We start from the raw sequence: 26,506 nt of genomic DNA, 5'->3' as shown, positions 1-26,506 counted from the left end.
GTGCAGGGAAGAATGAGGTACACAGAGTGAAAAGGACTGAAATGTCAGAATCAAAAGCATCCAAATATCTGGCTCTCTAAATCCCAAGCCTAAAACCTGACCCCTACCTAGGGGAACAGAAGGGGACACTCTTGGCCTTATCTTGCTGGCCCCTGGCCCTCCTCACATCCTGCTTCCCACAGGCTCTGGCTTCGTCATGTGCAGCGGCAAAGAGAATCCGGACAGTGATGCTGACTTGGATGTGGATGGGGATGACACTCTGGAGTATGGGAAGCCACAGTATCCTTGGGGCACTGCAGGACAAGGTGGGGCTGGGGGGACAGGCCAAGGGCAGAAGAAAAGTAGCAAGCACCTCTGGGACTCACCCACACACCCCCTACCCGAGGGTCAGTGTCTCAGCGTGGGCCAGGGGGAGCCCTCCTGAGGATTCAACCCTCCTGGCCCACTGCAAACCAGGATCCATTGTCCTTGACCACCATGCCAGATACACGGAGGCTGATGTCATCCCCTGCACAGGCGAGGAGCCTGGCGAAGCCAAGGAGAGAGAGGCACTCCGGGGCGCAGTCCTAAAGCAAGTGTGGGCACAGGCTTGGGTGGGTCGGATGGGAAGCCCTGAGGCAGGTGTCACCCAGTACCCGCCCTTCAGGGCCATCCTGCCTGCCTTCGGGGCTCACTTTGTTCTTCCTCCTTCCTTTCCTCTAGTGGCGGCCCTCCCAGCACACGCATCACACCTGAGTTCTCGAAATGGGCCAGTGATGGTAAGTCCTGACCCAGGTTAGGAGTAATGGGGAAGAAGGGATGTCTCTCCATTGGTGGTGATGGACTCAAGCCCAACCCCTCACCTGGGCTGCCCAGTCTGGCCAGAGTGTGAGTTACTCTCTGTCCCAGCAGAGATGCCATCTACCAGCAACGGTGAGAGCAGCAAGCAGGAGGCCATGCAGAAGACCTGCAAGAACAGCGACATCGAGAAGTGAGTGTCTGGCCAGGAGGGAGACCCCTAGGACCGCAGCTCAGTAGGAGGGAGAGAGACCATCTCTTTGCGAGTAGGAAGGCCTGCTGCCCTGGGCACACAGCCGGCAGTGGGGTCCAGCTGGTGCTAAGTGTGACTCTGGATTGATCACTCGGCCATGGCCCTGGGAGCTGTGGTGGAGGGAGGAGCGGCCTGCCTGCCTGCCTGTTCGGCCTGCCTACGTGCTCGTTGTGGCGGCCTCCGCCCGGGAATGTGATGTATGGCCGCCCAGCCCAGCCGGCACACTTGATTCATCTCCAGTTTCTGTTTCTTAATCGGGAGCTAAATTGGTTTCATTTTTCTTGTCCCGGATGGCGCTTGCAGTGGGTTTTAGGCAGGAGTATTGGGTCTCATCATGTCTGGTAGGAATTTTTGGCCCATGTTCTCTGGCAGGGGAAAGGGGGAACTGTTAGCACTTCACCCAGAGTTGGGCAACCCCTGGCCTGGATCCCCAGGAGCCACAAGGATTTGAAATCAGCTGGACACCTTACTGCCTTTCCAGAAGCCCAAGCAAGGCCATTTTGGCCCCAGGAGGTGGCATTGTCCAGTTCTGGCTGCCTGGAGCTGCTGCTGTTGGCCATTCCTTAACTCCTCACGCTCATCCCTCCCTCCTCTGGAGGCTAGGTTGCCTGGGGTTAAAAGGCAGCCTCTTCATTCCAGGGCCAGTGTTCCATCTTGCCTCCTGCCAGCAGAGTGGATTGCAGGCCGGTACAGGGCTGGGTCGGTGGCCCAGGGTCACCTCCCATTTGTTTCCCTCCATTTTGTGTTGTCATAAATTCATTCCAGCCCGTTGTGGTTGATCAGTTTATCTCGGCCGGGGCCGCGAGTGCTGCTGGCATGATGTATGGGCCGCGGCACAGGGCCCGGCTGCCCATGAATCACCGCAGCTGCTCCGTGTCAGCGCCGGAGCGGGCCGCACAGGTTCGGCGCAACCAGCTTGGGGGGGGGGGGGGAATGACGTATGGATGTTTATTTAATAATTCTCTCCTACTCCAGCTGAGCGGGGCGGGCGGGGCTGTAAGGGGCGCCCACCCTCGTCTGGAGGGGCTGCTCATAAATCAGAAAGACAAGATCATTAATCAAGGATGGCGCTCAGGGGGGAGGTGGGGGCCAGAGCCAGTGGTCATCCATGAAGGTCCTACCAACCAAGGGCTGGGGGAGTCGAGGCTTCTGTCCCACCTGTGTGAGCACAGGCACCAGTGGGCGGGGCTCTCTGGGACTGGCTCAGTCCTGTGCAGAGAGAGATCTCCATTAGGTCTGGATCTGTCAAGATTGGGGCCCCTCAGTCCCCATGGCATCTCGCAGCTGGACACATTATGGTTTCCCATCCGAGATCTTTTTCACAACCTAGAGAAGGAGAAAGGCAGGATGACATGGCTTCTTCCAAGAAATTCTCTACCCCATGCCCTAGAGGGGCTCAGGACTAGCTTACAGCCTACCTAGGTCAGGGGCCTGGAGGATTGGGTATTTCACCAGAGCAAACAATAGGCCACGTATTGCTGAGCAAATCCAAGATAGGATGGGCTCTGGAGTTGGATGTGGCCTTGGAGCTTTTGGAGATGGGGAAATGGTTCGTTCTCCCCTGGCCCCATCCTTTTTGCCTTCCCAGCTCTAGCTCATCCTCTGGTTTGGGGTTTTGAGAGTTAGTTCTTTTCACTGGGGTGAGCTGTCCCCAACCCCAGGCCTTGGTTTCCCAGTTTTTGAAATAACCACATAGGATCAGGCAGATGCTCAGCCTGGTCCTTGGAGAAGAAGGGAGCACAGCTACCCATTCTTGTCTCCTTGTCAGGAATTTACTAGCAGTCCAGGTGGGCATGGCACACACAGCACTGGGCAGAATGCCAAGGGGAGGAGCCAGCTATGCAGGTGTTTCTGAGGGAGGGGATGGTAAAGGCTTTCCAGAGCTGGAAAGTTGAATGGACGCTCCCAGGGAATCTACTGGTGCTGGAAGGAGTTGTAGTCAGAGCCTGCCTCAGCTTCCCTCGAGAGTGGCAGGACAGAGAATCATGGACCCATGGAATCATGGATCTAGAGCATCGTGATATAGGGACACAGCCATCAGGATGTCACATTCTGAGTCACTGCTAGTGCCCTAAGAGAGAGGTCAGAGAGTAGGCAGGTTTCCCACCATCCTACCCATGCCCCCTACCACTTAGCCCAGCAGGGACGGACTGCCTGTAAGGCTTTCTGGGCCAACTGTCTCCCCGAAGCTGGCAGAACAGGCCACCCTAGGAGATGGTCCTTGCCCACACACACGGCCCTTGTGATTCCACCTCAGCTGATTGAATGTACCTTTTAAACCTCGGCTCTTACCCTTTACAGCTGTCTACCAACATCCTCAACAACTGCGTATAAATTGCCTGTAAGATAAACTTCCCTTTCTGATTGTGGCATCTGGGGTCTTCCTGGATATAGTCTCCTCTCCCGCTGTAGCACTTTCTGCTTACCCACAGGTGCGCCTTCCAGCCAGCTGGGGCTCTTGGGCCTCTTGGCCTTGGTTCCTCCTGTTCCCTCAGCCTGGAGCTTGTCTCCTGGTTATAGCCAGTGTGGAGTAATGGTTACACAGTTACTGATTGATCACAGAATCGGGCTGCTGGGGTTTGAATCTCATCTCCTCCACTCTATGTAACCTTTGCGCAGACTACTTAATGTTTCTGTGCTTTAGTTTCTTTATATATAAAATGGGAGTATTAGAATCTCCTCATGGGGTTTTTGTGAGGTGTAAATAAGACAATAATTTTTAGTCCCTCGGTATAATCCTTGGCATTTAGTAAGTGCTTAATAAATTTTAGCTTTTATTTGTATTATTGTCATTATTACTCTCTAGGCCCATCTCTAGTACCATCCCTTCTACTCCTTCAGGAAGTGTTCTTCCTCCTCTGTGAGTTTCTCTGGGTTCTGTTCACTTGTTTTAGGAGGGGTGGGAGGGATCACTCCTTGAGATAGCCTGAGCTATTCCCTGTTCAGTATCGTGCCTAGAGAGTTTTCAGGAAGTTGTAGGGACCTTGTGCAGGGTTTGCACAACGCGTGAGGACCACCAGGGCATCTGACGTGCCTAGGAAGAAACAACCAGAAGCCCTGGAGGTGGGTTAGGCCTGTAGCCAGGGACCTAGATTATGTGGGCCTCATCTAGTCCCTGCATCTCTCACTCTCCCTGGGTATCAGACCAGCTCTCTTTGGCAAGTATTTACTTACACTCATGTGCCAAGTGTGGGGTTAATGTCCGGAGTCCGTACTGGTGGAGTGAGCAGTTTGCTCAGGGAAGTGAGGCTAGCAGAGGAGACAGAGACATTTGCAGTTATATTGCTGTGGTGAAGTCCAGTACAGGTGCTGGAGGAGCACAGAAGAGGCAGCCACCAGTGGGGATACTGGCTGGGAATGGAAAAGGCTTCTGGGAGGCAGTGGGAACTAGACCTGAATGATGAGATGGAACTCTTTAGTCGGGTTGGGGGATGATCCAGAGGAAGTGGAAATTTCTGAGAGGCCAGCAGAATGAAAAGTGTGTGTGTAGAAATCCAGTAGTTTGGTGTGGATGGAGTGTAAAGTACGTGGCAGGGTGCTGAAGGGGTGCGGCTGGCTGGGGCCGGACCGCGGAGGCCCATGTAAGCTTGTGAGGAGTTTGGCAAAGCTTTACTCTGAGATAGACACTGAAGTGTGGGAAGGAGAAATGGTCAAATGTGCAGGGTTCTAGGTGCTTAGGGGAACCGAATGGAATGAGGAGGCTGGAGGCAGGACATTCAGATTGGTGAAGTAATCCACAGAAGCCACAAGCACCTGGACTAGTGGTGGTAAGCAGTGGGAAGAAGTGGAGATGCCAGAGGTAATTTGGAGCTCCGTGACAGATTTTGGATGTTGGGGGTGACTGGAAAGGAGTGGTTTGAGAATGGTTCCCGGATATCTGGTTTAGAAATATATTAGGATGGAGGTGGAGGAGCAAGTTCTGGAATGTGGAGTTAGCAGATCTGGGGAGGGGGCATATCTAGAGGACATTCACATACGTGCTTCTGGAAGTCAAGGGAGGTGTGGACTGGGGGTTCAGGTTAGGGATGCCAGCCTGCTGCCTGCCCAGCTATGCCATCCTCTTTACAGAATCACTGAAGATTCAGCTGTGACCACGTTTGAGGCCCTGAAGGCTCGGGTCAGGGAGCTCGAACGGCAGCTCTCCCGTGGGGACCGTTACAAATGCCTCATCTGCATGGTGAGAGGAAGGGAACCTTGGGTGCCCCTGCTCTGGCTTCAGTGCTCCTTGGGGGTTGGAGAGGGTCTCTGCCCTGTGATCTGAGCCCTTCGGAGGGTGGGACAGCCTCAGAGTGATCCCTCCCTTCTCTGCCCATCTTCTCCCTAGGACTCATACTCGATGCCCCTAACGTCCATCCAGTGTTGGCACGTGCACTGTGAGGAGTGCTGGCTGCGGACCCTGGTGAAGTGGCTCGGGGGTTGGGAGGGGGTGGCCATTTGGGGTACCGCCCCGATGTCCATACTTATGCTTGAGCCTATTTGAGGGGAGGGGGAGCAGAAGCATCGAAAACAGCGGGAAGCCAGGATATTCAGCCCCAAGCTCACTACCCTCCCCCCACCCCAGGTTTATTCTGTTCTCCCCACCCATGGGTTCAATGCCTGCTCCCTTCCTCTGGCCCCTCACCCCCAGAAGGCCCCTGTAAAACATACAGTGGTGAGACCCAGGTCAGGAGGAGGCTGGGTGTGGGTAAGCAGGACCAGGGTCTCGGCCCCTCCCCCTCCCGTTACTAAGCTCCTTCTGCTCCTGCCCCTGTTCTTCGCTCAGGAGCAGCCATTAAAATGTCGCCCGGAGACAGCAATAAAAGGCCCGGACGTGGGCTCTGTGTCCTGATCAAAGGCCGCGTGTAATCTCGTTAGGGCCGCGGCAGCCACAGCTGGACCCAGCCTTGTTCTCATTACCGGGGCTCCCGCTGCGGGGCTGGCCAGGCGGTTTGATCCTGGCATCCCCCCAACACAGGAGCGTGCCTGCCTGCTCACAGAGGCCGCCCAGGCCTCCCCAGCCCGGACTGACAGGACCAAGGTTCCTGCACACAACTGGTACAGGGAGACATGGCTGCAGACCCAAGTGCTCACACAGCAGATGTGTGGCACAGGGTCTCACCAGAGCCCTCCCCGTTCTCCCTGCAGGGTGCCAAGAAGCTCTGCCCCCAGTGCAACACCATCACAGCACCTGGAGACCTACGGAGAATCTACTTGTGAGCTAGCCACCCCAGGCAGGCCTGCCTTGAGCCCCACCTGCTCCGCCTGTGACATGACCCCCCCTTGTACATACTTGCACACAGGTTCCCCGTGTACATACATGCACACACACGCACGCACACACATGCACACACACAGGACTCTAAGCCAGAGTAGGGGCTGAGGCCCAGGCCCTGCCTGCTGGCTCCCGCCAAGATTGGAGACCATACCTGTTTCAGGTTCTGTTTCCAGGGTGGGGCATGGAGGCGGGAGTGGGGGAGTAGCCCGGCAAGGCTCCTGAGATCCAGCCCCCAGACTGACAGATGGACAGACAGACATGCAAACACCAGACTGAAGCACATGTAATATAGACCGTGTATGTTTACAATGTTGTGTATAAATGGGACAGCTGGCCCTCTCCCCTCCCCCGGTTGTATGATTTTCTTCTTTTGTTATGAACACCTGGAAGCAGTGCCTCCTTCAGGGCTGGCTGGGGGCTCGGCCCACCCACCTCTTGGGGTACCTGCCTCTCCCACTCCCTCTCCTGTGGTGTCCCTTCCCTCTCCCATGTGCTCGGTGTTCAGTGGTGTATATTTCTTCTCCCAGACGTGGGGCACACGCCCCAAGGGACATGATCCTCTCCTTAGTCTTAGCTCCTGGGGCTCTTCATAAGGAGTTGGGGGGGGGAGGCACAGGAGATGGGAGCCGAGCTGAAGCAGGGGCTGAGACGGGCTGGATGAGGGTGCTTCTGGCTGCCCAGCCTTCTGCCAAGAACCTTTCCTGGGATTAAAGCTGCTGTTCCCAAGGAAAAGTGTTGTCTCCCTTGCCCCTCTCGTGGGCCCCATGGTGTGATGCTGTGTCTGTATATTCTATACAAAGGTACTTGTCCTTTCCCTTTGTAAACTACATTTGACATGGATTAAACCAGTACAGACAGCTGCTGCCTGTGTGTATGTGTGTAGGGAGGGGTGGGTGATGGGGTGGTATGGACAGAGGCAGTTAAGGGGTTAATTCCTGGCAGCAGTATGAAAGGACTTGGCTATGGGTTTGTAAAGCAGTATGGGGTTGGTCTGCTTAGGGGCCAGAGCACTGTCTCGGGTGGGGGTGGGGCTGGGACCTGGACTCCTGACTATTGATGGGTAGGGGCTCCAGGTTAATTCCTTATCGATGCAGAATCGTCAGCTCATTAATCACAGAAGAGGTCAGAGCTTGGGGGTACAGAGGGGATGCATGCTCTATCCCCTAGTCTAGGGCAGGAACAGCTGTAAGCTTGGGTGAAAACACAAACCCCAAACCTCTATCCTTTTCTGGTCCCTTGAAATGAGCCAAGGACCACAAATGGAACCACCATCTCCGTCCCCTGTGGTTTTTTTCTGTTCTCCATCTTAGTGACCAACAGCCTTGTATAGCTACTGCCTAGACCAGACGGAAACAGTAAGAACTCCTTTATCCAGAGTAGACCTTCAAGTCAGGGGACTGAGGCTGGGCAGCTAGCCCTGGAGATGGAGCTCTGTCAAATGGTCATCCTCACTGGACACTGCTGGAAGTAGTGTCTGCTCAGTGCCGGTAAGTAAGCAGCATTCCGGGTGCTCAGGCAGGTGCTCAAAGCTGCAGGTGAGTCCTCACCCAACACACAAAGCCATTTTGAGAAAACAGGATTCTGCTAAAATTAAGACCCCAGAATATCTTCATAACTCCAGACTCCTTTCCTTCACACATTTGCACACACCAGGCCCACCCTCCATCTTCCCGAATCTTAGACACCCATCTCTGGGATACCACAGCAGTAAATATTACAGAATCGGGTCCAGCTGGCAGCTCCTGTCCCTCCCTGAACCCAGATAAATCACCTTGGTTTGAGTCAAGCGAAGGCCCTTCAGAGCCCCAGGATCCTCGGACCCAAGATTCTAGGGGATGTATGTGGCCTGTCGACACAGGGCAGCCCTGGTGATGGCTGAGGGTTTGGAAGAAAAGGTAATGCCCAGTTCCCATCGAGCTGGCTCCTTTCGGATTGCCACTGTCCCCTCTCCTTGCCTTAGACTCAGTGGCTGGTTACTTCCACCCTGGGGGCCATATGCTGTCTAATAGGAGACATTAACCCAGAGTGGAGGGTATGAAACTTGCCCAACTGTGGGATCCTTCAGCTCCCTCGCATGGCAGAGGCAGCACTGCCACCTGTTGGCCATGGCTAGGAATGCAGCCACAGCACAAGAATTGGCTGCCAAGGTAGCAGGGAAGTCCAGAAGGCGGAGGCGATGTGGGGAGAGCTTGGCTCTGGAAGACAGAGGGTCCATCACCCCTGAGACTATCATGGGTCAGCTCCTACCCAGAGCTTCTCCAGCCATCTCCTCTGCTGCCTGTCAAACTTTCAAAGCCTATCCCTGCCCCCCAAGTCCCTTGATCACCACAGTAAGCTCATTCAATCAACAAGTATTTATTGAATACCTACTATGTGCCAGCATTGTGCAGCAGTGACTTGTAAACGACAGCTGATACAGAAATCTAAGGCTGAAGCCACCTCTCTTGCCTGGAGAGGATCTGAGTGGGTCTCCCTCAAGTAAATGAAGTTTGTTTCAGGCAAATGGTGCTGGTTCTGACTCAGCTTATCCCAGCTCTCGTATGGCACTGCCATCTTTCTGCTTCCCACTCCATCTGCCCATTATACATGCATCTTGGAACTTTCCTGGATCCAGTGGCTTCCTGGCACCGTGTGGTGGACCCTGACAGGCCTTCCACCTCTGCATCCTCTGCTCTCTTCTGGCTTCCACCTCTGACTCCCTGGCAATGAGGACCCTCTCTGAGTGAACTGCCAAGCGGGATCCATGGGGATGGTGCTCCGGGCTGTGCGGCTTTGCCCTTCTGGGAGCAGAGATCACAATCCAGCCTGACCCTACCCTCTGGCACCTCCCTATAAAGCTCACTTTCCATTCAAGGAATCAAAGATCAACGCTGGGAATCATCTTCACCCCCACTAATCTTTTACAGCCTAAACACAGAAAGCAGCAAGCCTGATGGCTGCACTTGTCCAAACACAACCACTACAAGGTTCCTGCAGAGCCCGGGCACTCCTGCCTGCTGGGATCCTGGGATGAGCAGAGACCACCACAATCCCCCAGTACAGAGGCTCATGAGAATTCTCTACTTGGAGGACCACAGAGTCCCAGAGGGCATTGGGGAGTTGAACCAGAAGAGGACACCACCCATGGATGTAGGTTGTGGGGAGCTGCCAGGCATTTATTTCTGGAACAGAGATGAGGTGGGTAGGGCAAGGAGCTCAGCAGTGGACACAGCTGTGCATAAAGTTGACACAGAGGCTCGTGTAATAAGTAGGGTAATCACGAAGGTGGCTGACATGTGCAGATGACACAAAGTCCACGGAGCGCACTGGGACCCGGTGTGCCAGGCGTGCTTCCACCATGCGCTCCACATCCCTGGCTAGGACCACCTCGTCGGCCCTCGAGTAGAGGTAGAGCTCGGGCCAGCGAGAGGCTGCATCGAGCAGCCTGTCATAGAAGAGGGTGTGGAAGAGGGCGGTGAGTGGAGCGAGCAGGATGTGGAACAGGATTGCCACCAGGGCGAAGGCCACCAGGAGCAGCAGGCGCAGCGCAGCAGGCCGGTGCTCCAGGATGACCGCCAGGGCCCTCAGAGACCCTACCAGATTCCTGTCACCAGGACCGCTGTCAAAGATGGTGCCCACCACACGCAGGTGGCAGAAGCGCCGGTGGGTCTGCAGGAGCTCCAGCACGTATCGGTACAGCATGACGCCGGCGTTGCTGAAGACATGGAAGAGCAGGGGCTCCTTCTCCACCTCGTAATCAAAGAGCAGCTCAAGGAGCTTCTGGGCCAAGACACGAAGTGAAGGGATGCCCAGGGACTCAGAGAAGAAGACCATGTGCCATGGGGCTGTGTATCGGATCACGATGCAGCCCTGGGGAGAGGAGAGAGGCCTGGTCGGTCCTCAGGGGTGCGGTGGGGAGGTGGAGACAAGCTAAGGGCAGAAGGGCAGCAGCTGCAACTTCCATAAACCCGGCAGCACTCCAGGCCCCGCTGCAGCCTGGGCACCAGCTCACCACTCACAAGTCATGGGTGCCTCCCAGAGGGGAAGATTCCTCCATTTGTCGGGTAATCACTTCATGCTGGCCAAGCCCCCTCAGCCTGGGATGGTCTGTGAAGCCTGGAGCCCAGAGCTCATCTGGAGACATCTGGGCTCACCAGAAGGAAGTCTCCTCACTGTGTCCAGTCCACCCCCTGTCTCCCTCCCATCCCAACCTTGCACCCTCATCTGCTCAACTCTACCACCAGTAAGGCCTCACTGCTTGCCTACACCCTGCTGCAGCGACTCCGCTCTGCACTGTCCCCACCTCCCAGGGACAAGCAGGTATCCCTCCTGCCCCTGGACCCTTCTCACAAGACCCAACACCCAAGACATAGCCTGCAGGCCCAGCCTTGACCACCAGAGGCCACTCGTGAGCCAGGCCCACAGCATGTTTGTCTCTGGCCACTGCCACCTTCCTGCAGGACCCTGAGAGCAGAGTCCATAATCTCTGGCATCAGGGGCTTGGCACCCAGATGTCTGGTTCCAAGGCCTGGGATCTTTCTTCCCACTGGCCTGGAAATTCCAAATACAGTAAACACTGTTTTTCCTCAAATTCTGAAATCTTCACTGAACTCTAGGCCTTTGTACCCCTCAATGCCTGGGTCAAGTACATTTCAAGAACACCTAGAAGAACCCCTTCTAGGCTAGTTAGAAAAGGCAGCCAAAGCCACCCTGAGTCCTACTCTTCTCTCATTAATATGTGCCAGAGACAAGGGACCCTTTGTCAGGGGAACCTGAATTAGGCCAGCTCAGGGGTCAGACAGTTCCGGCCTCAATTCCTAGCACCACCACTTACTTATTAACAGTGTGGATGGATAAAGAGCAACTTACTTCATCTTTTTGAGTCTGTGTCCCCATCTATAAGTTGGGATAACATCCATCTCATAGGATTATGGTGAAAATTAAATGAAAAAAATGTATCTCAAGAGCCCAAAACAGCATTTGGTACAAAGTTCTCAACTGAGAGTAGCAGTAATTAGTGGTGGTAGGGTAATAGCAGGAGGAAATGAAATGGGCACAGTACTTGAATGACCCACAGCCAAACTGGGATGGTCAGCCGAGGGAACCCTGCCATTAGCTCCCTGACTTCGTCCTCTCCCTCAGACTCCCCTGTGACCTCTGCCCCACTCCTCCTGGCTCTGCTCTTACCAGGGCCCTAGTGGACCTAAGCACCCCTCCCAAGACTCAGCAGAGTGGGTAACTGATGCCACCTGGCCCCTCAGCTCTGGCAAATTTCACAAAGGGCTCCACTCTAACTCCCCAGTGGGATGTGAAATGTCTTTCTACCCTCCCTCCACCTACACGCATTGCCCACGAACACACACACACTCCACATCACCCCCCCCCACATACACACACACAACTGCTTGAACTAAACACAGCCTGTCCACCTCACACCTCACAGATGCCGATGCCCACGGCACCTACCACTCACTAGGGTACCCACTGCACCACCTGCTAAGTGCACTAAGGACCACATCCACAAGGACACACACCACTGCAGGTACAACCTCCCAGAGTGCATGTGTGCACACACATACACACACTCCTCCCCGTGGAGTTCCCATGCAGAACCACCTGCTGGTGCAGACATAAACTCAGCAATTCCTGTGAGCTCACCACCTCTGGGGGCCCGGGGCCTCTACCTCCACATCACCTGTGAGTGCATCTACAGAACTCATCTTGTGAACAGCCAGCACTCCCCGTGAAGCTCCTCTGGGCCTCACTTTTTTTTTTTTTAACATTTTTTATTGATGTATAATCATTTTACAATGTTGTGTCAAATTCCAGTGTAGAGCACAATTCTTCAGTTATACATGAACATATATATATTCATTGTCACATTTTTCCTCTGTGAGCTACCATAAGATCTTGTGTATATTTCCCTGTGCTATACAGTATAATCTTGTTTATCTATTGTACAATTTTGAAATCCCGTCTATTGAGGTTTCCAAGGTGCCTGTTGCCACCTCTGCAGTCAGATGCCCCTAGAAGCCCCTGCACCAAGGACCAGGCTCTCACTGCCTGGCAGATCCTTGTCTCCTCTCTCTCCCCAGAAGCCAACCATCTCTCCATCTCCTCACATGCTTGGTCCCAGCCTGCTCCGCCCATCCTCGCGTCACTCTCCTGTATTCTCAGTCTCTTTCTCGCTCCAGATTCCTGCTCAAACCAATCTCATTTTTAAAAAAAAGGGGGGGTATAGCTCAGTGGTAGAGTGCATGCTTAGCATGCATGAGGTCATGAGTTCCATCCTCAGTACCTCCATTAAATAAATATACCTAATTACCTCCCTTACTCCTCCAAAAAAAAAAAAAAAAAAGCCTCTGCCTTTACACCATGTTCCCCGCTAACTGTCCCACCCTCTCTTCACCTTCCTAGACAAACACTGGCACCCGCCCTCCCCACCTGATGGCCTCCCGCTGACTCCACTCTGACAGCTGAGCTGCTCTTACCAAGGGCGCCCAAGTGGCCAAATCCCACGACACCTTTCAGTCCCCACCGTACTTTCCTCCCAGCAGCATTTGGGATCACGCGTTCCTAGAAATACTCTCCGGTAGCCCTGGCACCAGATAGTATCCGGGAAAAAATGGACTGTTCTAGATTTAAAAGAGGCTTAAGGGACAAAATAACTAGGTGCAACAGGTGATCCTGGACTGGATCCCAGTTCGGGAAAATCAGCTATAAAGGAGACTTGGGCACCTATTAGAGACTCTCAATAAGGACTGGCAACTAGATGAGATTAAAAATGTATTAACATGGGACGGTGGAAATCATGGTCTGAAAAATAAAGCAGGGCATAAAATAGTGTACTCAATAGATCTTATTTAGGTAAGAAAAAGAGATGCACACACAGAAAAAAATGCTAAAAGGATATATATTAACATGGAAATAGAGGTAATATCTAGGTGGTAGAATACAGTGCTTTTATTTTCTTTTAAATGATAAAGTATTAGGAGTTCGGGATTAGAAAAATCTTTTCTCCACTCTCATCTTATCCTCCTGACCAGAGGGTAAAGGCACCCTTTCCTTTTCCAGACAAACACTACCCCCACCAGCCCTGCCATCTCAACCCCTCTGCCTGCCCGGGGGTGACTTCCTCCCCCGACTCCACCACTTCCTCCCCGTGCCTTCTGCCCCAAGAACATCTTTCCTGTCTGCCCTACAGCAGCCCATTTCCCTAAGACTTCCTGTGGACTCTGTCACACTCCCCTGGGTTTTCTGGTCCATCTGCAGCCACTCCGCATGGGACCCTCTTCGTCTTCTTTAAGTTTGGGTTCTGTCCTGGGCCTCTTCTCCCTGCCTTCTACACACTCCCTAGGGGCACCTCATCCACCCCAGAGCCCACGGCTTCTCTTCTAGTGCTCCTTGTTTCAAAGAACACACCCGCCTCTACCCAGGATCTGCTGCAGCCAGAAACCTGGCATTATCCTGGTCCCCTCCCTATCCCTGCACCCACACCCAATCTCTCATCAAACTACCACTCTGCCTCCTGATAAGCTTCTTATCCATCAACTTCCCTCCACCGGCACCACTAGCCCCAAGGTCCTGACCACTGCCACAAACGCACTTCCTGGCCCGCAGTCCTGGCGCCCCAACACTTTCCCCACCCTGCAGTGAGGGACTTGCAGAAGCACAAGTCAAACATCACACCCCTGCTTAAATCCCCTCAGGACCCTCCCCAGCCTCATCTCTTGACACCTGCCCTTTCTTTCACCCTCTGTTCTAGCCACACTCACCCACTCCTAGTCCTCTGCCTGCCCTCCTGGATCTTAATCTTTGAAGCCAGACAAGCTAGCCTAGCCCAGTGAGTGGAGTTCAGCAGCAGCTGAAACTCCTTAAGGAGTAAGGCAATCTGTAAAAAGCGATGCCAGAGGACCAGGCTTGTCAGCTGAGGGGAGGCCTCAGGCTGAGAACTACACTAGTTCCTCTCCCACTGCAGAGCCACCACACGCCTGGGGCACAGAGCAGACGGGGGTCAGGGGAGGGAGGCTCGGCGGGGGGCACCAGCTGGCCTTTCTCCCAGGTGACTGCCATCCCTCCTGCATCCAGAGCTGGCAGCTGGCAGCTGGGGGTCTGTACTGACACCACCCTGCTTTGGGAGTTCTGGGCTGAGGAGGGCAGGGCAGGGCCAGGCCAGTGGCCAAGGCCATGAAAGGGGCTTCCAAGATATAACCACACCCTCCCCAGGCTCTTTCCAATTACCACAACCTCGACATCCAACTCTTGATGCGACCTGAGATGAAGCAAGGGACCCTCAGGCTTGAATCTCTCTTCCAAGAGGCCCTTCTAGTCTGGAAACATGAAGGTGCCACAGTCAACCCTAAGACACTCACCTGGTCAGGAATGGAGAAAGTCCTACGAGTCCAGACTATGCCCAGCACCCCGGCCCAGGCTCTTGCTGCCCAGAGAGGCAGCACCGGCCAACGAGACCTGAGGTCTGGGCTGACTCCACAGCAGGGAGCACATCTGGGATGGGCTGCCCAAAGCGGGGCTTGGGGAGGAAGGAAGAGGAAGCAGGTCGGGGGCTGAAGGGGACAGATCAGGCCACAGAGATGGCAGCCAAGGAGGGTAATCCTGCCCAGCCCCCACGGGCCCAGCATCTTCCTCGCAGGCCATTCATAGTGCCAGTCCCAGGCCTGTCACACTGGTGGTAGGTCAGCCGGGAGAGGAGGGCAGCCAAGGCTGGGAGACCCCCTACAGAGCGGCCCCAGCCGGCTGGCTGTCCTCACGCCTGCAGTACTCACCCTTTTGTGGTAGATGGCGCTGTACTTGGCCAGGTTCTTGTCAGTGCAGCCACCCCAGCCCAAGAGAATCACCAAAGGCTGCCGAGTCCCCGCATCCTTCCCGCCTTGGTTGGGGCTGTTCTCTGAAACACAAACAATGGGACTGTCAGCCCCGACTTGGGGTGCGGGGTGGGGGTGACTGGCCAATCCAGAGCCAGCCCCACGCTGGCCGCAGGCGCCAGGCCCAGGCATCCCACCAGCCCCCGAACCTCAGGTTCCCACCGGGCGCCCTCCCCTGTCCGCTTCAGACAGCTTTTAGGCTTCTCAGGAGGCACTGCAGGGTAGCTGCAAAAACCCACGTGAGGGCCCCTTTCTTTAATGACTCCAAGACAGAGCCCAGGTGAGAAAAGTGAATAAATACTTCCTCCATGCAATTTCACCTTCTAATCCAGGGATCAGCAAACTACAAGCCATGGGCCAAACTCCGCCCATGATCTGTTTTCATATGACCTTCAAGCTAAAAATAAAAATGTTTTTTACTTTTTAAAATAGTAAGAAAAAGAAAGAAAAATCAAAAAAAGAATATTTTGTGAAAACCATATGAAATTTCAATTTGAGTATCCACAAATAAAGTTTTATTGGAATACAGTCAAGCTGCTTGCATACTAAAACACCAGAGCTGAGTAGCTGCAACAGGGACCATATGGTTCACAAAGCCTAAGGCACATAGTGGCCCTTTACAGAAAACGTCTGCCAGCTCCTGTTCTAACTCTATGAGCAGATGGAAGAAGAGGGTTTTAAAAGAAGGAACAGATAGGACAGTGTAAGCAGGACAGTGGAGCAGACGGACTCTGAGGGCCCCTATAAACCACCCACCACATTCAGACAGAGAATAGTAACAGCTAGTATTTACTGAGGTTTAACCCTCACAACAACACTACCAGGAATAGTATTACAGATGAGGAAATTGAGGGGTTAAGGCACAGAGTGGTTAAGTCATTTGCCTCAAGTCACACAGGAAGTATAGAGCTGAGAATCTGGTCCCCGTTCCCCATCCTAACTAAGCCACTTGAGACCTTCTGTGCCACCAGCCCACAGCTAGAAGCATGTCCTTTGGTGACGTGCCAGGGCACAAGCCAGCTGCCTCTTCCAGGGCTGCTTTAGGAGGCCTCCCTGCAATCTTGTTGGTTAGACCTCCTCTCATTTCCCCTGCCAAATGAGTACCCACCCCCTGAGGGCGAATTCTGTGCAGGGACCGTCTGTTGCTAGTTATCTGCCCTCCAGAAAGAACTGGGATGTACCCTTCCAAGGATAAAGCCACTTGGCTATGCTCAGCTGCCACCCCAAGATTTATGGATGCTGCTGGTGACCTGGCAACAGTAAATTTCAAGGCTAGTTAAGAGGATGGTAAATATAAATCACTAACCTTTGGACAAAAGGAAGACAACAATTTCCTGTGGAAATTAATGTGATTGAAAAGTTCAGTGTTCCTGCTCTCCAGCAGTGGCGACTCTGGCCTTTGGAGATTAACTGCCCGCACCCATGGGGATCCCAGGCTGGGTTGCTACTCAGCCTGGAGCAGGAACTGCCAGCACCTCGGTCCCTTGCTGACACCTGCCAGCCCTCCCAGGCTCCCCTGATGCCGGCCTCAGCCTCTGATGAGGGGGACAGTCCCACAGTCTAACTCAGGCCACTCCAAATATTCTCACCACCTTTCTTTGCCTGGTGGCCCCTGTTCTTGGCCAGGGCAGCACTTTGCCTGCATTGGCCCTTCTAGTGGAGAGGTTCTATCTGGGATTCACTGGGGCCCCACCTTGCTGGGGGTGACTACCCCTGAAGTTCGGGCCTTGGCTGCCTCATGGGTGGTAATCAACAGCTACTGTTTGGATTTAATTTGACCCTCTGAGGTCCAGCAGCTGGATTTCTGCCCCAGGGAGGCTCCTTACCTCTGTGTGGCTGCCTGAGCATAGGCTCCCCTCCCCCAGCCCACAGTGCTCCCCTCCACGTGCCATAACCAAGACACCAGCAAAGGGTTTGGGGATTTATTTCAGAACCAGAGAAGGCATCCAAGGGAGGTCACATCCCCTGGAGGCCACCCCAATCAGCAGCAGGGGTGCATTCCCAGTCAGGGAAGGTTCAGACCCTTCTGCTGGGCCTCTGAGCTGCCTCACCCCTACGGCTGGGATCTGTAACACCATTTTGCCCCACTGCAGGTTTTCCTGGTGCCCTTGGCTTCACCAACTCAGGTAGGAATGACTCTTCACCAGATACGCATCTCCAGGAAGAAATTCAGAATACAGACACCCTGGACACCCTGCCTCTTCCCAGAGCCCAAGCTTCCCGTAATGTTCCTAAAAGGAGGGAACTGGTCCTACTCCAGCCAGGCACTGGAGGCGGCCCCACTCTGAGCCACAGCGTGCTCCTCCTATCCACAAGCATCTCCCAGGGCCCTCCTCCCCATGCCCACTCCTAACTCGCAGCCTTCAGCATCACCTCCTCCCCCTGCAGCTGCGCTGCCCATTCTGATTCTCGACATGAAGTGCTATAATCCACAAAAGCCCGAGGTGCAACAGGGCTGAGAGAGTGAGGGTGACCAGGAAAGGCCTCCCAAAAGAAGACATGCTTGCTGCACTGGCCATGAAGGACCAACAGGAGCCATGCCAGGTGGAGAGAAGGTATAAGCAGAGCAGGGGGCGATGGAGATATTAAGTCGGTCTGGGGCACAGCAAGCAGTCCTGGGTGGCTGGAAGCCTGGGTGGGGGAGCAGCGGTGAGCAGGAGAGCTGCCGAGGGTGGGACTGGGGACTGATCCTGCAAGGCCTCCAAGCCATGCCTAGGAGGCAGGATTTTATCCCAAGCAGAGGAGAGCAAATGAAGATTCTGGAACTCAGGGAGTGGCAGGATCCAATCTGTATTGCACAATTATTTGTCTAACCTCTGGCTCTGTCTGTGTCTTCCCTCAGCCAGCAGGCTCCATGAAGGCAGGACAGGGTTTGTCACATTGATCGCCACCTCCCTGATGCCCAGCACTGTGGCTGGCCCATCCAGGCACTAGCAGAAATGTGCTGAATGAATGAACACGTGGCTGCAAAGTGAAGGATGGATACCACTGCCCTCTCCAGAGTAATAAAAGTAATGGCTAAAGTATTGTTATTTATTGCCACATCCAGATCATGATTCCTCCCTCCTCTGTAAAAAAAAAGCCCCTGCTCCTTTTATGCTCAGTCCACTGGTCATCACCCTCTCCCCTTCCCACTGCTGACATCTCCCAGCTCTGGCCACTGCCCCTCGGGCACTGAAGACCAGGGCACTGGCTCAGTCTCCCACTTGTACTCTGGGGTGGACCATGGCCCTGCGCAGACAATCAAACCCACCTTGGTCCTAAACCATCACAAACCTCTCTGAATTCCACATCTCCTTTGGCTTCTACCTCCCTCTTTCCCATCACCCAGAAAAACAGTAACAATATCAACAAAAGGAGCATTGTGGCAGGCACTGTTCTAAGCACTTTACATATCAACTCATTTCATCTTCACAACAATCCTATGAACAAGGTACTGTTACTATTCTCATTTTACTGATAAAAACTAAGCCACAGGGAGAGTAAATCATTTGCTCAAGGTTACAGAACTAATAAGTAGTGAAGCTGGGATCCAGGTAGTCTGACCCTTAGGGACCAGCTCATCACCACTATCCCAGCTGGCTCCCTGGGTAAAAACCTCAAGCACCTGGTCTTAACCAAATCTCTACTGGCTCAGCTCCAAACCTGGACACATAGCTAACTCAGTATATCAACAGATCCAACACTGACCTCTTCCACCGGCTCCTCCTCAGGGACTGGCACCACAGCCAGAACCTCAACTTATGCTGCCTCTGTCCACAACCATCCTAGGAGTCAGGTGCTATTACTATCTCCATTTTACAGATGAGAAAACAAAAACACAGAGAGGGCAAGTCCCTTTCCCCAAGAAGACCTAGCCAGGAAGTGGCAGAGCCAGCATCCATCTCTGGTCCACCATGCCACACTGCCCCGCCTCCAGGACCTTGATCATGCTCCTCACTCCCAGCCCAGGACACTGATGCTCCATGTTTACGCTTTGCTAATGCCCACTCCACCTGCTGAGTCAGCTCACTGTCCACGTCCAGGAAGTCCTCCCTGATGCCCTTCCCAACCCCTTCTCGCCCTCCCCACCCCAAATCACCAGACTAGGTTAGATGCCCCTCCTCTGTGCCGTCACAGCACCGCCATCACCGTGCCCCTGCGCTTACCCACCACACCAAATGGGTCCATTAGGAACAGGTCGGAGACTGCTGTAACATGCAAGGCTAGCAGGGGCAAAGGCCTGAGCCAGAGCAGTGGGAGACAGGTAGGAGCAGGGAGGGAGATGATAAGGAGGAGAGAGTCACAACAATTTTGGTACATGTATCAAAAGCCTCAAAAACATGCAACTTTTGACTTAGTAATTCTACTTCTATGGAATAAAAATGTTTATCATATGGAAATACTCAGTAATACATGAAGCAGGTCATGGACATAAAGGTAAGAGTTAAAATTATAAAACCCTTAGAAGAAAACCTAAGAGTAAATCTTTGTGACCTAGGATTAGGGAATGTTTCCTTAGTCATGATCAAAAGTACAAGGAATAAAAGAAAAAGTAGATAAATTGGGACTTCATTAAAATTGAAAACTTTTGTACATCAAAGGAGACCATCAAAAAGTGAAGAAACCCACAGAATGGGAGGAAATATTTGCAAATCACATATCTGATAAGGGGTTTGTATCCAGGGTATATTAAAAAAAACTGTCACAATTCAACAATAAAAAGACAAATAACCCAAACGTAAAACGGGCAAAGGATCTGAATAGACATTTCTCCAAAGAAGATGTACAAATGGCCAATAAGAACATGAAAAGATGCTCAACATCACAGTCATTACGGAAATAAAAAAAACCACAATGAGACAGCACATTATACCCACTCAGATGGCTATAATCAAAAAGTCAGTGATAACAAGTGTTGATGAGGATGTGGAGAATTCAGAACCCTCATACACTGCTGGTGAGTATGCCAAAAGTTGCAGCCACTTTGGAAAATAGTTTGGCAGTTCCTCAAAAAAAATTAAACATGGAACTACCATATGACCAAGCACTTCCACTCTTGGGTAGACATCCAAAAGAACTGAAAACATATATCCACACAAAAACTGGTACACGAATGTTCACTGCAGCATTATTCACGACAGCCAAAAAGTTGAAACAATCCAAATGTCTACCACCTGTAAATGGACAAATAAAATGTGGTATATCTATTCAATGGAACATTATTTGGTCACAAAAAAGAATGAAGCACTGATACAGGCTACAATATGGATGAACCTTGAAAACATATGCTAAGTGAAAGAAGCCAGATGTTAAAGACCATATGTTGTATGATTCCATTTATATGAAATGCCCAGAAGAGGCAAATCCATGGGGCAGAAAGTAAATTAGTGGCTGCCAGGAGCTGGAGGGAAGGGGTAATGGGAAGTGACTGCTAATGGCTCAGGGTTTCTTTCTGAGGTGATGAAAATGTTCAGATGTTAGATAATGGTGATGGTTGTACATTTCTGTGAATATAATAAAAATCAATGAATTGTACATTTTAAAAGGGTGAATTTTATAGTATGTGAATTATACATCAATAATGTGATTATTTTGAAAATTAATAATAAAATTTGAAAACACATTAAGCAAAAAAAGTGAGCTGCAAAGCAGTATATATAACAGAACACCTGTCTACATATATACACATATATTTATGCATAGAAAAATATATGTCAAATATTAATATAGCAATTATTTCTGGGATTAGAGGCAATTTCTTTTTCATGAGTATTTTCACTCATTTTCTAAAGTCCGTATGTGTCACATTTTTGCGGTGAGAGTTAAAAATGTTATTTTTTTAAAAGGCGGGGGGCCAGGTAGATGTCTAGCAGAGTCAACAGCAGCTGAGACATCAGAGAGATTATGGATGCCCAGAAGCCCCTCGGCAAGGCAGAAGAGTTCTTTTCAAACCTAGCACTTACTGAGTACCCTATAAAACAATTTAATCTCACGGACTCTCTGTCATCTGGACTTTTCTCAACAAACAACGCTGACATCGATAATACAAGAATTACAGATATATACTTTATCATACAACAGTTCAAGTCATAAAAGTAAAGCATAAATTAGATTGTGTATATCCCAGGAGCATATGGGGAAGACAAAGGAAAGGGCTGACAAGGCATAAGGATCTGTGGAACAATATGTGCTTTTCATCTGCAAGCCAGAATCAAAATACAAAGAACGTTATGTTTTCTTCTCAAAATGCGAAGAAGAAAAGGATCCTCACTTTCCTCTACTCCCAAGAAATACTTTCTAGTCTCACAGTTCCTATATTTAAACCAAATAACTTTATTTGAAATTTACTTTTTTTCCTTCTTTTTCACTTTTTGGAATCACAGCATAGGCAAGTAGCATGGTATCGAAGAGTACATACTGTATAAAATCCTATCTGGGTTCAAATCTCCGGCTCTGCCACTAATTACTATGAAACAGACCTTAAACCAGTTCTCTAAGCTCCAATTTCCTTATCTATGAAATGGGGATAATAATTCAAATGATTAAATAAGCTAGTGACTACTGAAGGCCTAGCATGTTACCCTGGCACAAAGAGTTCAATGAATTGAGGTTATTATTACTTCATGAGGAATACATGCTCACTGTAGAAAAAATAGAAAATGAATATCTCATAAAACTGAAATCAGACTGTTTTGTAATCTGCTTTATTCCATTTAGCAATATATTGTGAACATCTCTCCCTGTCAGTTTGTATATTTCTACACCATTCTTTGCAGTGGCTGCAGAGTGGCTATAGAGTATTTCATAATTTATGGTGACCAAGTTCCCAGTATTGGACATGATACTGTTTCCAATCTTTTGCTGTTATAGAAATATTTTAATGGACACCTCCTTCTTCATGCATGTCCTTAACTGGATCTGTATTTGGGCAGCACTTCCTAATGGCACCTGAAATCTGCATTGCACAAGCTTCAGAGTGAGGTTACCAAGTTGAAATCTGGGATAACTTGGAGCCAGATGCTTCACCTCCCTGAGCTTCTGTTCCTCATAAGAGTACTCCCCACTTTACAAGACGGTCGTGAGTAGTAATAAAATCACGAGAGGCGCTTTGGCCTCCCTGGCGTGTGAACAGGGCATGGTCTACAGTGTAAGCGCGACAGAAACCCCGGAGACCTCAGACAAAGGGGGCCTGCAGAGGGCCCTTCAGGTCTAGAGCTCAGATCCAGGGCCCAGCAGAGCACCTGCTATAAAGCACACAATCTAGGAAGAACCTCTATTAATGCATGAGAAAAAAGAAATCATGATTCAAAAAATAAACAAAACTCCTGTTGTTGTTTTTTTTTAAAAAAAAGCACCTCTGGGGTCCCCACAGACAAGAATAGGGTCTAGTTAAAGTCACTCTTCATCTGGTCTCTGAGGCCTCTCTGGTGTGAAGGCTCTTGAGGTTTTATCTCACTCCCGGCTCCTGGAAGCACACTGGCCTCTGATCAAGGCCCCGCTCCCTCCATCCACTCTCAGTCCTCGTAGCCCCCTTACTTCTGCACTTCCTGCTGCTCCCCAGCACCTGTAAGCCCTCCGAAGAAGCTCCAGGTCCAGCTCAGGTCACTCTTCTCCAGGAAGCCAGCCGACCCCTGGGGCCACCATGGTGGTCCAGACTGTGGTCCACTCCAGACTGTTTCCCCAGTGCCACAGAAAACCTCCTGGGGGTTAAGATGATGTCTGCATTTCTTTGACCCCAGTCAGTGCTCAGCAGAAGAGCAGACTGGCAATTAAGCCTGGGTTCACAATAAACTCATCACTTCCCTTCTCTGTGACCCCCGGAAGGCTTTCTTTGTACTCTAAAAACGTGCCCCTTGTCCCAGCCCCATTAATTTCTGTGAATCAGTTATTTCTAAAAATGTTTACTGAACATGAGAGCAACAGGGTGCCTTTAAGAAGGCCTGCTGGCCGGCCAGCGAGCCGCAGAGGGGCCCTGGGGCGGGACTTGGCTGACCCTGCTCTGGCTGGCAGGAGGGGTGACACAGCCCTGGCCTGGAGGGCAGAGCAGCTCGGCTCCAGCCCACAGTGCTGTGCCGCCAAGTGACTCCTTTCAGCTCATTTGGCACTTCATCCTTGCCAAGCACCAGCAACAGTGAGCAAAACCCTCAAAACAACACGACAGGGATCCCTGCTGCGGGAGCCCCGAGAACAGAAGCGTCCCCCAGGAAATGAGATGAGTCAGGTATTAGGAGGGTGAGGGGATCACTGGTCAAAGAAGAGTGGGTGGGGTGGCGGGAAATGCCAGGTCAAGCATCGGCTTCAGCAAAGGACCAGGTGGACGACCCTCATTCGGCACAGGCAAACATGGATTCTTGAGGGTGGGAATCCCAGCAGCAGGATCCTGGGCTCTGAATGACCCCAGATCTGTAGCTGCCTTCCAGCAAACTCATGTGCCAGCAGCAGCTGCTCGCCTCTCTATCAACGCACAGGAGTGCTGGAATCTGCGGCTTTAATGTTCAAATATGGGGGAAAAGCAATTCCAGAAACCAAATGTGACTGTCCTACACACTTCTCCACCATTAAACAGTAACTGCAAAAGAGAGACAATCTCTGGGGCCCCCAAAGATCACCACTCTGTGAGGTCATGTCAGCCTAGAGGGGAGCTCTCCACAGACAGGAAGCAAACAGATCCAGGGGATCCCAGTGCTGTCACCTCCTTCTGGAGTTCCTACAGCCTCCAGTTCAGCTCCAGGGTATGCATTTTGAGAGGGAAAAGCATGACAAACCAGTGCGGAGGAGCAATCAGAAGGAGGAGGTTATGAGAGCTGCACCAGACGGGGAGGAGCCGAAGGCCCTGGAGGTACTTTTCTTGGAGAAGAGATGAAGCTGTCCTCTTGAAAAGAGAGAAAGAGGGATTACCTTGTTCTGTGTTGTACCCACGACCCCCTAGCCCTGCAATTACCACATCGTTGTGAAACCACCTGCTTCTAAGCCCTCAGCCCTCCCCAGAACCACAGCTCCTTGAAGGGAGCCTGTGTGTGAGTCACTTCTGAGGCACAGGCAACCAGTCCGTGGCCAGGACACAGCAAATGCTGAACTGAAAGCAGAAATGGCAGGAAGGCCTATTGTGGCTCAAGAAAGGGAAATGCTTTCTAACAATCCAAGTGTCCTCCAACAAGCCAGGGTATTTGGGAGGGAGCGTCCTGTCAAGGAAGGATCTGGTAGCAACAGAACGCTCTCATGCTAGTAGAAGGATACAGCACAGAATGGCACCCGGAGATTTCTTCCAATTCCAGGACCCTGAAGCAGGGAGGGGAGCCACTTGGGGTGGAAATACACCAACAGAGCACCTGTTCCATGCCAGGCACACCCATCCAGCCACTGTCTTGTTAACATTCACAATCCTGTGCAGAGGCACTCTTATTACTCCTACTTTGTGGTGGAGGAATCTGAGGCTTAGGGAGGTTGGATAACTTGCCAAAGTCACAGAACAGTAGGAGGTGGAGCTGAAATGCGAACCAACACCACTAGGCTGCCCGTCTGGGCTGAGGGAGAACTTTGTCTTTCCCACCATGCAGAAGGCAGCTCCAGCCATTTGCAGCTGCAGGCTCTCCAAGGGCAAAAATATTAACTGGCTTCATCTCCCGCTGAGGCCAAAACTTTTCAAAAGCATTTCTACATCTATAAGCCCAAGAGTCCTCGACTAACACATCTAGCTCTAGGGACATACAGCTGGTCTAAAGCCAGCTGTTCTATGAGAGCCTAGGGATTGCCCTTCCATCCCAGACCCCACCCACGGAACACAAGGTGCTACAGGAGGGGTCTAGGAAGGCTCTCCTGAAGGAGGTAACATCTGAGCTAAGCCTTAAATGATGAACCAGACAAGCTAGGGGACAGTGTGGGGCAGCAGAGGGGAAAGGGCATTCCAGACAAGACGAAACAGCAGGAACAAAGGCAGAGAAGCAAGAAATGTGTGGAGAATCACAAGTAGCCTGGGGTTGCCAGAGCATAAAACTCAAATTGAACAGTGGAAGGACATAGTGATCAACGAGGTAAGCAGGGGCTGCTAAATTATGAAGAACTTTGAATGCCAGGCTAAGGAATCTGGACTTGATTTATCCTGAAGGCAATAAGGAGCCACTGAAGGGTTTAACACAGAACAGTGATAGGAGACTTTGCATTAGGAAGATTGCTGTGCTGGCAATGTAAGAGGTTGAACTGCTGCTGGCAGTGAGACTGGACGTGTGAAGGCAAAGTGGAGTAATGCAGGCAAGACATGCAGCCCAAGCTAGGGTGTACTTCAAGGCTCCTCCTCTACCATACCTCCCAATCAGGACCAAACTTTCCATCCCCTGGGCCCCCAATTCTATTTATACTGCCAAGGATCCAGACCTGCTCTACACGCACACACACAGGCCTCCCACACACCTTTTTGCTAATGATATGACTACAGGGATGAAAACAGTGCTAATCACTAAACTCATTCGTTTCCAGGCACTAGGCTGGATCCTTTACACAAACAATCTCAGCTGTGCAACCAACAACTCTGTGAGGAAGGTTACTATTGGTACCCCAGTTTTGCAGATGAGAAAACAGAAGTTCAGAGCTGGAAGTCTCTGCCAAAGGTCATCCAGCTACTAAGAGAAGTCAGGATTTGAACTGACTTCTATCTCATGGCAGCAACTGCTCTGTTAACCACTGTCAAGGAGAGTGGAGAGGAGGCATGAAGGTTCTGTGTCCCAGGCTTCTGCAAGGGCCCCAGGGAAAATAGTGGGTGGGACCCCCTAACCACAACCACCGAAGAAAGGCTAGCACAGTGGGAAACCTGGCCCCAAACAAAGGAATCAGGAGGGCCCCTGCCCTCGGCAGCCTTCAGCTACCAGTAGAGAAACAGGGGGATGGACTCCAGAACTCCAGCTAAAGAGACAGAAAAAAAGGCCCCCAACCTCGGTTGGGGGTGGGAGACGCGGGGGGGGGGCTCGAACCGGGAGAGCGCTCTGGGGGCGGGGCTTACCGGGGGCGGGCCTCTCCGGGCCCGACCAAGTCCAGGATCTGCGGGACCCTATAAGGGGGCCGCGAGAGGGCGGGGCCGCGAGAGGGGCGGGGCCACAGCTGCGCTTGCGACCCAGACTCGTTAGGTCACCTACCCACGACTGGACCCAACCCTTGCTCCATACCCTGGCTCCGGCAGGACTGATCCGGGATCTCGATAGTGTAGTCCAGCTGGGCCGAGGCCATGGTGAAGGCGCCTGCCATCTGCCCGGGCCTCCTGCAGGAACTCCCGCTCGCGCGCCCGCTCCTCGCCCGAGCGACTCCTGGGCACCGCCCAATCACCACCCACCTCCCTCGACGCTGCCCAATCCGGGAGCCGCACTCCGTGACCGCCCGCCCTAGCAACCA

General features: G+C 52.0%; 2 protein-coding genes across 4 annotated transcripts in view; one reads left to right on the top strand and one right to left on the bottom strand.

Moving 5' to 3' along the window:
- The window catches only part of RNF220 (ring finger protein 220), a 210,415-nt gene extending 203,274 nt beyond the window's left edge, over positions 1–7,141 (top strand). For all 3 annotated transcript variants that reach the window (XM_031465590.2, XM_031465589.2, XM_064493642.1), the window contains 7 exons: positions 183–279; positions 485–571; positions 703–758; positions 892–970; positions 5,099–5,207; positions 5,355–5,429; positions 6,155–7,141. In XM_031465590.2, coding sequence (XP_031321450.1) covers positions 183–279; positions 485–571; positions 703–758; positions 892–970; positions 5,099–5,207; positions 5,355–5,429; positions 6,155–6,226 — 575 coding nt within the window. In that variant the 3' untranslated portion in view covers positions 6,227–7,141. The remainder of the gene's footprint in view (positions 1–182; positions 280–484; positions 572–702; positions 759–891; positions 971–5,098; positions 5,208–5,354; positions 5,430–6,154) is intronic.
- A 2,273-nt stretch (positions 7,142–9,414) lies between these two features.
- TMEM53 (transmembrane protein 53) lies at positions 9,415–26,443 on the bottom strand. Its single transcript, XM_010982288.3, has 3 exons — positions 26,284–26,443; positions 15,047–15,168; positions 9,415–10,133 (listed from the first exon to the last, which is right to left on the bottom strand). The coding sequence occupies exons 1-3, from the start codon at positions 26,360–26,362 to the stop codon at positions 9,480–9,482; spliced, it is 855 nt and encodes a 284-aa protein (XP_010980590.1). The 5' UTR covers positions 26,363–26,443; the 3' UTR covers positions 9,415–9,479.
- Positions 26,444–26,506: the final 63 nt, after the last annotated feature.

Source organism: Camelus dromedarius, chromosome 14 (genome assembly GCF_036321535.1).
Source record: "Camelus dromedarius isolate mCamDro1 chromosome 14, mCamDro1.pat, whole genome shotgun sequence".
NCBI lineage: Eukaryota > Metazoa > Chordata > Mammalia > Artiodactyla > Camelidae > Camelus > Camelus dromedarius.
Note: the sequence above shows the minus strand (reverse complement) of the source record. Positions and strands in the feature narration are given on the sequence as shown.